This window comes from Schistocerca gregaria, chromosome 2 (assembly GCF_023897955.1).
Source record: "Schistocerca gregaria isolate iqSchGreg1 chromosome 2, iqSchGreg1.2, whole genome shotgun sequence".
Classification (NCBI taxonomy): domain Eukaryota; kingdom Metazoa; phylum Arthropoda; class Insecta; order Orthoptera; family Acrididae; genus Schistocerca; species Schistocerca gregaria.
In genome coordinates this window covers 302880157-302892854 of record NC_064921.1, presented here as the reverse complement: position 1 = coordinate 302892854, position 12698 = coordinate 302880157, and the positions used below count along the sequence as shown (strand labels likewise).

At 39.9% G+C, this 12698-nt stretch overlaps 1 protein-coding gene across 1 annotated transcript in view; it reads right to left on the bottom strand.

The window, feature by feature from the left end:
• Positions 1–904: 904 nt before the first annotated feature.
• The window catches only part of LOC126336927 (DNA-directed RNA polymerase I subunit RPA2), a 200177-nt gene continuing 188383 nt past the window's right edge, over positions 905–12698 (bottom strand). The window contains exons 20-21 of the mRNA XM_050001097.1: positions 2377–2541; positions 905–1199 (exon numbers count right to left, since the gene is read on the bottom strand). Of these exons, the coding sequence (XP_049857054.1) occupies positions 990–1199; positions 2377–2541 (375 nt within the window). The 3' untranslated portion in view covers positions 905–989. The remainder of the gene's footprint in view (positions 1200–2376; positions 2542–12698) is intronic.

Here is a 12698-nt window from a genome sequence, read left to right as displayed (position 1 = left end):
AATTATGACCTTTCATCCAGAAGACAAAAGTGCAGAGATGTCCTCTGCATTGCACCTTACTACAGTCCTGAGGTAAAGAAAAACATGGGGGTTCTCATTGAAGGAAACTGAAGATTCTCTCTACAGTTATGATGCTTTAATTGAAGAGCCTACCTTCAGTGCTAATCCATAGTGAAGAGGATGAGGCATGGCTTGATCATGAGGATAAATCAGTGCTCCCAAAAGGTCTACATCCAGTTGTCTCCAGTGAGAACTTCTGAGACAGCAGGTCACTGTTTCTTAAGAAGGGGAATTAATGCCACAAGCTGTACTATGTGCCTTGTGGAGTAGCAGTTAGTGTCTGTGTGTTGTGGATTGCCATTTCAAACCCAACCACTAGCATTTATTGTTACTTAGTAAATACTGCTTCTTAAAGGTTCTCAAACTTCTTATGGTTGTAATGTTTATATAAAATATTATCTCTCCACCCAGGAGTTTGGTTCTGTTCTGTCCATACATAATAAACATGCTGTCATTGCTAATTGTTGTACCTCACTGACAACCCGGCTTTTGTATTTGGACTTGATTCTGATTACGATGTGACAACACATTTTGAAGTGAAAATACTGTGGTATGTAAGAACCATCCAGGAACTTCATCAGGAAGGAAATTTTCATATTACTTACAATTTCAATTTTTAAAAACATTTTTTAGTTTACTGAGAACTTGTAAAACTGGAGATATTTCCTTCTTGCAGTTAACCTTTCACCATTTTCTTCTGCTGTCTTTTTTTTTTTTTAAATTTTTGACAACAGTTTTTAAGTTGAATTGTACTTGCAATGGAAGAAAATTCTACCAGTACCAGTTTAATCATATCGAGCACATAAATAAATAAGTGTAACTCTGGAAACAAATTCTGTATCAGTTAAATAGTCATAAATTTTATTTTATACAAAATGTACAAAAATATACACATACAAAACACTTCATAATATCTCCCTGAATATTAATCACTCTTCTGTTACATCCAGCTTGAGATTAATATTTACAGATGCTAACTGTGCAACAAGATATCTATATATGTAAGGAATCTCAATCTCTTGAACTGCACTGCTGTCTTTGCACATCCTGCACTGAATCACGCTTTCATGGTGATCTTGCTTTCGGTTCAGGATGTAGAGTGGACTCAAAATATTTCCACATTTTTTACATATGAGTGTCTGCAACGATAAAGGGACCAATAAAAGTACATCAGCAGTTTATTTACAAATAAGGGAAAAGACACAAACAACCATATCTGATCAAATCGTACTTCTCAGACTGTGAAAAATTGCAAAGTAGCTAACATTCTGTTCTTATTTACCTTCAGAGCAAGCTATAATTAAATTCATAACTCTGTAACAACAAATCAACACTGAGTGACACGTACATGAGGGATGGGGAGCATAATGAACTTGAGTACTTTGTCTAAAAAGTTTATCCTTCAATACACATATTTTTTTTTTACTTACAAACAAAAATTTTATCAGCATACATTATAGTTCAAGACACTCCTGGAGGCAGTCTCAGATGGTGTGACTGGTAGTGCACTGACAGTGAAAGGTTAGGACTCACATTTGAATCCTGAGTCAGCATAGTTTTAACTTGGGGCATAAAATCATCACAGCAAACATACTTAACTGGAATTCTAATAATAATAATAAAGCTTGTACTTAATAAATATTGAAAAACATTTTATTATTTCTGGATACTGCAGAATGTGTAGAGGTCTGCTTATACCAAGAATGCAAAAACGTATCAAAACAACAGCAAATCAGGCAGGGAAGAGGTTAAACAACCAGAATTTCAGTTTCAATAATCTTCACAAATTATACTGAGTTTTTAAATGTTACATCCTTTGCTAAACTGTGAATCCATAGTAACTGCTAGAATATGTACAAGGCAAGAACACATTTTATATATGGTGGTAAAGAATATTCTGTGGTGCACTATGGGCAGTTATATACAAAATGAGAGTTACAAATGTTCTTTGCTTGCATGCACATAACATACAATGAATGTGTCATCATGTCCTCCATCACATGATGCGAGATACATAATCTTTTCTCACTTCTTGCTGGGAACTTTCATCAGAGGATGTGGGTTATTAATTATGCAACTTTGGAAGAAAGAGGACACAACTCAAAATGTTTGAACTGTTAAATGTATTTATGTCACTGTAAACACATTAAATTTATGATGTATTAAAACAACTAGAAAATTTCCAATGAAGTAAGAAATCATAGTTAATTATGACAAATATGCTCTGAAATGCTATACATTAGGTAATCCACAAAATTAAAATGGTAAAAGTGAAGAGCAACTACAATCTACTCAATCAACTTTCAACAATCATACCTTTGTCTTGTCAGAACAGTGAAACAATCTGTCCTGCAGCAAGAAAGAAGCTCCATGTGACAACAGTGAATCACGTTCCATTTCTCCAAATCGGATACCACCACCACGACGTCGACCTTTTACAGGTTGGTGAGTTAATACATCAATTGGACCAGTGCTACGAACCTGTTACAGAAAATATCAGACACTAAATTCTACTTCATGGGTTATAGGTTACATACACTGTTTCTGATTGCATGATATCACAAATTATTGAGTTTACAAAGTTTTCAAAACAATTAAATTTTTAAAATGGCATTCCTGAAGTCTAACTTTGTTAAACTGTGAGGCTCTCTGTGAACCAACTTGATCACTATATTTACCATGTTTTCCAGTTGCATTTGGAGCTGCAAGCCATGTATATTTAGCAGGAAATATGGTACCAGTCAGTCAGGTATGTGCTGTGGTGGCATAAGCAAAGACTGCCTATATGTGCAAATGTTTTCTGTTGCAGCAAATGCATGGAGGAAGCTTGCACTATCTTCCCATGGAAGATACTATCATGTTTCTACTTTCTAAGCATACAGCTTGTTACTTTCCTTTTTACAATAATCAAAATCCAAATCTTATTTCAGAAGTATGCTTGTATGTAACATGTTAAACTCCTATGAATAGTGTCAACTGGCTGTGAAAATTAAACTAAAAAGTAATACCTGCTCTGCGAATCTACAAAAATTTATTTCATGATATTTATCTTTATTAGCAATGTAGCAACTAATTGTTCATAACCCATTATTTTAAGGAGGAATCAGTTCTAACCGCAAGAACAATTGGTTTATACACTCCTGGAAATTGAAATAAGAACACCGTGAATTCATTGTCCCAGGTAGGGGAAACTTTATTGACACATTCCTGGGGTCAGATACATCACATGATCACACTGACAGAACCACAGGCACATAGACACAGGCAACAGAACATGCACAATGTCGGCACTAGTACAGTGTATATCCACCTTTCGCAGCAATGCAGGCTGCTATTCTCCCGTGGAGACGATGATAGAGATGCTGGATATAGTCCTGTGGAACGGCTTGCCATGCCATTTCCACCTGGTGACCAGCATTCGTGCTGGATGTGCAGACCGCGTGTGACGACGCTTCATCCAGTCCCAAACATGCTCAATGGGGGACAGATCCGGAGATCTTGCTGGCCAGGGTAGTTGACTTACACCTTCTAGAGCACGTTGGGTGGCACGGGATACATGCGGACGTGCATTGTCCTGTTGGAACAGCAAGTTCCCTTGCCGGTCTAGGAATGGTAGAACGATGGGTTCGATGACGGTTTGGATGTACCGTGCACTATTCAGTGTCCCCTCGACGATCACCAGAGGTGGACGGCCAGTGTAGGAGATCGCTCCCCACACCATGATGCCGGGTGTTGGCCCTGTGTGCCTCGGTCGTATGCAGTCCTGATTGTGGCACTCACCTGCACGGCGCCAAACACGCATACGACCATCATTGGCACCAAGGCAGAAGCGACTCTTATCGCTGAAGACGACATGTCTCCATTCGTCCCTCCATTCACTCCTGTCGCGTCACCACTGGAGGCGGGCTGCACGATGTTGGGGCGTGAGCGGAAGACGGCCTAACGGTGTGCGGGACCGTAGCCCAGCTTCATGGAGACGGTTGCGAATGGTTCTCGCCGATACCCCAGGAGCAACAGTGTCCCTAATTTGCTGGGAAGTGGCGGTGCGGTCCCCTAAGGCACTGCGTAGGATCCTACGGTCTTGGCGTGCATCCGTGCATCGCTGCAGTCCGCTCCCAGGTCGATGGTCACGTGCACCTTCCGCCGACCACTGGCGACAACATCGATGTACTGTGGAGACCTCACGCCCCACGTGTTGAGCAATTCGGCGGTACGTCCACCCGGCCTCCCGCATGCCCACTATACGCCCTCGCTCAAAGTCCGTCAACTGCACATACGGTTCACATCCACGCTGTCGCGGCATGCTACCAGTGTTAAAGACTGCGATGGAGCTCCGTATGCCACGGCAAACTGGCTGACACTGACGGCGGCGGTGCACAAATGCTGCACAGCTAGCGCCATTCGACGGCCAACACCGCGGTTCCTGGTGTGTCCGCTGTGCCGTGTGTGTGATCATTGCTTGTACAGCCCTCTCGCAGTGTCTGGAGCAAGTATGGTGGGTCTGACACACCGGTGTCAATGTGTTCTTTTTTCCATTTCCAGGAGTGTATTAGGGACTATACATTGTCCAGAGAGAGTGGCAGCCTTTGGTATTTCATAACAGTTACTGTGCCATCTTGGTTTTACGTCAAATTTAAAATAACCTCTTTGAACATCTTCATATCTGTGTCATCACGAAGTGATACATATAATAAAAGTGAACTTTTATTAAGTTGATCAGTTGCATGTTCCACAGACCATATTTGCTATGAACACTGAGATGTGGAAAAGTCAAGTGACCAACAGTTAACACACATTTATTAAAAATATACTTACAATGTTACATGTTGACCATATACCGGCACGTGACTGACGACTAACTTATGTTTTGTAATTTCTCTTTCGTAAAGGTGAGCTGTCAACTAGAAACAACTTTAATCTTCAGTTATGAACACTTTAATGAGAGTGCAGGTTATTTTCCCTTCTAAGGCTGTATTTATAATCATCATTATTTCCCTCCAGCTAGAAAGGATTGCTGACAACCAATTTCACCAGTTTATGAATTTACAAATGCCTATAAGACATATACATGCAAGCCCCATTTGTAATTCCAGAAATTCTCTTCTATGTGATTAAATGTTACCCCCAGTCCACTAATCATTCATAATATCCAGACTGTGGCAATTTACTGTTATGTATGGCCTCAAATTACACCATTATGCTAAGACATGAATACTAAAACCAAATGTTTTAAAAGGTATATTATTTTTCTTAATTTATATATGTTTTCATTAATATACATACTTAACCCTTTCAATCCAATTTTTCTACCCATTGCATTCTCCCCAATTATTATTTATTTTACACTAATGAAAATGTGTCAGACATTGTCCGACATCAGAGCTGTATTAGCAAATCTTAACATTGGGTGTAGTCCAACAGTGGATAATGTTAAGATGTTATAGCCTTTTTCAGTACAAAACTGCAGAAGTGTGCTCTTCTGACTTATTCTGAAAATCCAAGTAGCAACTTTTTACGAAAACGCCATTTACTGTTTTCTCTGTTGAACGTTCTTTGGCCAGTTTGCAACTGTACTTTATTATTTGTAAAAATAACTTGCACCTTTGTCCAGAAAAAAAAAAAGGTAGATCACATACATAGCATGAAAACGCAAATGACCCATAATCAAATTCTGAGGAACACCCACCGCAGTACCTCCTCTTTTGAACAATGTAGCGTCTCACTGGGAGTTACTAGACAAGCGTAGCATCTTTACTGGCTACTTTTTAAAATTTTTGTAAATTAAATGTTGAACATGTGTCGTGAAAAAAAGCAACTTCTCAAAACCCCGTATGTCAGAGAACACCTCAATATATGGTATTTTGTCACTGGAAGATTTTACTGTATGTTCAGTCTACCTTCTTCTTCTTCTTCTTCTTCTTCTTCTTCTTCTTCTTCCAAGCCCTCATCTCAGGAACTGTCGCTTGGGTTCTGAGGACATTTTCGGTTCTTACGGGCAGCTGGCATAAGTGGTGAAGACTGCTAGCCGCACTCACGTGGAGCAAGTAGAGTCCATGGTTTGCAGCATCATACCTGTAGTCGATCGGGGTCCTTTGGTTTGGAGCTGAGTAGAGTGTCTCAACCAGAGGCTCCATCGATTTTGTGGTGGTCACTGTTGCAGATTTTTGGACTTGCATTATGGGATGGATGGCTGTAGGACTCCCTCTGTGTACTATACAATAGTTTGAGGTCCTCTGATAAATCCTCACCAGTAAGCCGTGCTGCGGCTCACATTGGTGCTGTTTGTAGGTTTCCGCCCTCTGTTGGAGGCCAGACAGTATCGTTTAGTTGGCGTGGTTGCGGTTGTTTGTCTTCTTCTCGTGTTGACTGGCGCCACTCGGTTACGCAAGCGCTGCCTGTCCGCTAGTGGCAGCAGAGATGGTTATTGATATGTAGTAACTGTTGTCCTATCTTTGGGGCGACGTCGTCATTTTTCCGGGTCGTGTGAGTGGGCCAGTTCGGTTGGGGACTCAGGAGGAGCCAGGTCCGCACAGTGCTAGAAGACACCGGGACCGCTGGTGGCACGCACAGACTGCCGGATGGAAGGCCTGTGGTAATGAGGGTGCGCGACCTCATCGTAAACTTACTGCGTTCAACTTGTTTCAATTTGTTAAGTTCAACCAGCGGTAATTTTTCTTGCCTGGTGGCCGCTAACGCCCCAGTTACCTGCCCTGGGGGTACGTGTATGTAATGGCAGTGTACATTTCCTCACCTTGCCGCTGCTGACCTGTAAGGCGTGTAGTTTTCACAGCTTTCTTGATTTAGGCTGTTTGGTGATTCTTCTACTCTGGTGGTAGTGATTCCTTTCTCGTTCCGGGTGCTTTAAGCACAGTATTTTGAGGACGTAGTGCAGATCGCTGGTTCCGGCTTTGGCGTATTGTTCCATTGATGTATTTGGTTTATTGGTCGTTAGGTAGCTTGAGCAAGATTATCTTTAGTCATTCATTAGACTGCCACTAGTCTGAGTTACCATTTTGTGAAGTGAATGCAACTGTTGGCTGCCTATCTCATCGCTTGCGAAAGAGTTTGTTGCCGGACCTTCTCAGAGGTTGATTCCTGGAGCACCGTCTGTGGCCCCTTGGTTCTTGTAAGACGTGTGTTCTAAAAGGAGGTCTGATGGCCAGTAATTCAGTGTAATGCCTGCCTCAGTACCCTTTAAGGAACTTATGTACTGATCCTTGTGTTTTATTATTGTTATTATTATTATTATTATTATTATTATTATTATTAGTCGTAAAGCTCCCATGTGGAAGACGCTAAGTAAAGCTGGTTCACTTTCCGTTCTTCTTGGTCTTCTGGTTCTTTTTATTTGCCCACCAGTTTTTCATTGTTTGCGAAAATTTAGTTGTTCTTTCTTCGCTCCATTTTGTTCCGGTTCTCGGTGCTTTTGTCTCTGGTTTAACCTCCCACTTTTCAACTTTTATTCTAAAATTGTTCCTTGCAGCTATTTCTTCTTTAGTAATTTTTGCTAACTCCAAATCTTTTTTAACTTTTTGGATCCATTCTCCTCCATTAACAAGAGAATCTACGTAATTTACAATTCTTTTTGTTAATCTGTGCTCAGGAAGTCTCATTATGTGGCCATAGAATTTAAGGCGTCTTTTCCTCATGTCTATCTCTATGTTAGAATATTCTTCAATTTTTGATGTTTTCTGTAATCTATATCCATTCTCGGTCCATCTTGGTCCCAAAATTTTTCTAATTATTTTTCTTTCTTCTTTCTTTAGATTTTCTAGATCAGTTTTCCTGTTTAGTGCCAAGGTTTCGCTGGCATATAACATTGATGGTTTAATGACTGTATTGTAATGCCTAATTTTTGCATTTAAAGATAAACATTTTTTATTATAGAGGTTTTGCACTAATCCTAAACCTTTACGAGCTTTTTGTATTCTTTCTTGTTGTGCAAATTTTTCCGAGATAATTTCTCCAAGATATTTGAAATATGGTACTCTGTTGATTTCTCCGTATTTTGTTTGTAATTTGGAAATTTCTAAATTTGTTGTTGTAAACACTGTCTTTTCAAATGATATCTGTAGGCCGACTTTTTCTGCACATTCTTTTAGAATTTCTACCTGTTTTATAGCCATCTCACTAGAATCTGCCATTATTGCGAGATCGTCTGCAAAGGCTAAGTAGGGGATTCTTAGGTTATGTTTCTTGGTTCCTAATGAAATTGGTTTCCAGCACTTTTCTTCTTCAAGTTTCTTCTCCCATTCTTCCATGACTCTATCCAGAACTACATTGAACAACAAAGGCGACAACCCATCACCCTGTCTAACCCCAGTTTTTATTTCAAATGGTCTTGTAAGTTTTCCCATAAATTTCACTTTGGATTTTGTATTTGTTAACGTCTGTTGAATGATTTTCTGTATTTTCCGATCCAATCCTTTTTCCTCAAGAATCCTAAATAGTGTGGGTCTGTGGATTGAGTCATATGCCTTCTTGAAGTCGACAAAGACATACACTGTAGGCTTGCCTCACATCTTCCTTATCCTTGTGATTAATTTTAGGTTTAAAATTTGCTCTGGGCATGATCTGTTTGGCCTGAACCCAGCTTGGAAATCTGAGATTTTGGGTTCTAGCATTTCTTGTGCTCTTTCTTTATTATTGTATTATTTATTACAACATCTTGTAATGCCTACATTAAAGGTTATATATGTGTAATTAATAGTTCTGGTCTCCTTCTGGAATAAATCTAGCAGTGTAGTGTTCAGTTGATTTTAAAGGTCGTGTTACCAAGTTTACCATCATCTTATTTCACCCATTTAGTGATCAGTTGCTTGGTTTTTTTAATTAACATCTGCTATTGTATTTGCAGTTTTATAGCAGGTTTCGAAATTTTTATATTATTACCATTCCTGGTGTGTAAGGCCTTCAACCATGATTGTGGTCATTTGCCTTAAAATTCTAATTTGATATCTGTATTTTAGCAGTACGCCTTAAAACCTTATTTACTGACATTCCTGACACCTGATGCCTTCTGCTGTGTTTGTGGGAACTTGCCTTTAATGTTTCAATAACTGTAATTTGTAAGTTACAGCGAGTTATTCACAATTCTTAACTTACTGCTGTTCCTGGCGTATAAGGCCTTCTGCCCAGATCACAGTGGCTTTCTTTTAACACATTATCTGCTGCATCTGTATTTAATGGTGATTTTCTAAATTGTAACTCACTGAAAACACTATTATTTACACAGTTTTTTATTCCTTCATTAACAATGAACCATGGACCTTGCCGTTCGTGGGGAGGCTTGCGTGCCTCAACGATACAGATAGCCGTACCGTAGGTGCAACCACAATGGAGGGGTATCTGTTGAGAGACCAGACAAATGTGTGGTTCCTGAAGAGGGACAGCAGTCTTTTCAGTAGTTGCAGGGGCAACAGTCTGGATGATTGACTGATCTGCCCTTGTAACGCTAACCAAAACGGCCTTGCTGTTTTGGTACTGCGAACGGCTGAAAGCAAGGGGAAACTACAGCCGTAATTTTTCCCGAGGGCATTCAGCTTTACTGTATGGTTAAATGATGATGGCGTCCTCTTGGGTAAAATATACCGGAGGTAAAATAGTCCCCCTTTCGGATCTCCGGGTGGGGACTACTCAAGAAGACGTTGTTATCAGGAGAAAGAAAACTGGCATTCTGCGGATCGGAGTGTGGAATGTCAGATCCCTTAATCGGGCATGTAGGGTAGAAAATTTAAAAAGGGAAATGGATAGGTTAAAGCTGGATATAGTGGGAATTAGTGAAGTTCGGTGGCAGGAGGAACAAGACTTCTGGTCAGATGAATACTGGGTTATAAATACAAAATCAAATAGGGGTAATGCAGGAGTAGGTTTAATAATGAATAAAAAAATAGGAGTGCGGGTAAGCTACTACAAACAGCATAGTGAACGTATTATAGTGGCCACAATAGACACGAAGTCCATGCCTACTACATTAGTACAAGTTTATATGCCAACTAGCTCTGCAGATGACGAAGAAATTGAAGAAATGTATGATGAGATAAAAGAAATTATTCAGGTAATGAGGGGAGATGAAAATTTAATAGTCTTGGGTGACTGGAATTCGACAGTAGGAAAAGGGAGAGAAGGAAACATAGTAGGTGAATATGGATTGGGGCTAAGAAATGAAAGAGGAAGCCATCTGGTAGAATTTTGCACAGAGCACAACTTAATCATAGCTAACACTTGGTTCAAGAATCATAAAAGAAGGTTGTATACATGGAAGAATGCTGGAGATACTAGAAGGTATCAGATAGATTATATAATGGTAAGACACAGATTTAGGAACCAGGTTTTAAATTGTAAGACATTTCCAGGGGCAGATGTGGACTCTGACCACAATCTATTGGCTATGAACTGTAGATTAAAACTGAAGAAATTGCAAAAAGGTGGAAATTTAAGGACACGGGATCTGGATAAGCTGAAAGAACCAGAGGTTGTACAGAGTTTTAAGGAGAGCATAAGGGAACAATTGACAGGAATGTGGGAAAGAAATACAGTAGAAGATGAATGGGTAGCTCTGAGGGATGTAGTTGTGAAAGCAAATAGGTAAAAAGACGAGGGCTAGTAGAAATCCTTAGGTAACAGAAGATATATTGAATTTAATCGATGAAAGGAGAAAATATAAAAATGCAGTAAATGAAGCAGGCAAAAAGGAATACAAATGTCTCAAAAACGAGATCAACAGGAAGTGCAAAATGACTAACCAGGCATGGCTAGAGGACAAATGTAAGGATGTAGAGGCTTATCTCACTAGGGGTAAGATAGATACTGCCTACAGGAAAATTAAAGAGACCTTTGGAGAAAAGAGAGCCACTTGTATGAATATCAAGAGCTCAGATGGGCACCCAGTTCTAAGCAAAGAGGGGAAAGCAGAAAGGTGGAAGGAGTATATAGAGGGTCTATACAAGGGCGATGCACTTGAGGACAATATTATGGAAATGGAAGAGGATATAGATGAAGATGAAATGGGAGATACAATACTGCGTGAAGAGTTTGACAGAGTACTGAAAGACCTGAGTCAAAACAAGGCCCCCTGAGTAGACAACATTCCATTGAAACTACTGACGGCCTTGGGAGAGCCAGTCCTGACAAAACTCTGGTGAGCAAGATGTACAAGACAGGCGAAATACCCTCAGACAACAAGAAGAATATAATAATTCCAATCCCAAAGAAAGGAGGTGTTGACAGATGTGAAAATTACCAAACTATCAGTTTAATAAGCCACAGCTGCTAAATACTAATGCAAATTATTTACAGACGAATGGAAAAACTCGTAGAAGCCGACCTCGGGGAAGATCCGTTTGGATTCCGTAGAAATGTTGGAACACGTGAGGCAATACTGACCTTACGACTTATCTTAGAAGAATGATTAAGGAAAGGCAAACCTACGTTTCTAGTATTTGTAAACTTAGAGAAAGCTTTATACAATGTTGACTGGAACGCTCTCTTTCAAATTCTAAAGGTGGCAGGGGTAAAATACAGGGAGCGAAAGGCTGTTTACAATTTGTACAGAAACCAGATGGCAGTTATAAGAGTCGAGGGACATGAAAGGGAAGCAGTGGTTGGGAAGGGAGTAAGACAGGGTTGTAGCCTCTCCCCGATGTTATTCAATCTGTATATTGAGCAAGCAGTAAAGGAAACAAAAGTAAAATTTGGAGTAGGTATTAAAATCCAGGGAGAAGAAATAAAAACTTTGAGGTTTGCCGATGACATTGTAATTCTGTCAGAGACAGCAAAGGACTTGGAAGAGCAGCTGAATGGAATGGACAGTGTCTTGAAAGGAGGATATAAGATGAACATCAACAAAAGTAAAGTAAAATGAGGATAATGGAATGTAGTCGAATTAAATCGGGTGATGCTGAAGGAATTAGATTAGGAAATGAGACACTTAAAATAGTAAAGGAGTTTTGCTATTTGGGGAGCAAAATAACTGATAATGGTCGAAGTAGAGAGGAAGCATTTGTATGGAGTGTAGTCATGTATGGAAGTGAAACATGGACAATAAATAGTTTGGACAAGAAGAGAATAGAAGCTTTCGAAATGTGGTGCTACAGAAGAATGTTGAAGATTAGGTGAGTAGATCACGTAACTAATGAGGATATATTGAATAGGATTGGGGAGAAGAGAAGTTTGTGGCACAACTTGACTAGAAGAAAGGATCGGTTGGTGGGACATGTCCTGAGGCATCAAGGGATCACAAATTTAGCTCTGGAGGGCAGCGTGGAGGGTAAAAATCGTAGAGGGAGATCAAGAGATGAATACACTAAGCAGATTCAGAAGGATGTAGGTTGCAGTAGGTACTGGGAGATGAAGGAGCTTGCCCAGGATGGATTAGCATGGAGAGCAGCATCAAACCAGTCTCAGGACTGACAACTACAACAACAACAACATTAATAATGTGTGATATTTTTTATTTATTGTTGGGTCTAGAATTACTGGTTTAAAATAAATTGTGTGTAACTGTAAAAGGTAACCAATAGTAACTGATTATGGCCCCATCCACAATCGCAACTGAATCCTGCCTTCCTTTGACTACCAGGTTTCAACTAGTCTATACGTAGACAGCAAAATCAGATCGCTTACTTCCCTAGAGGAAA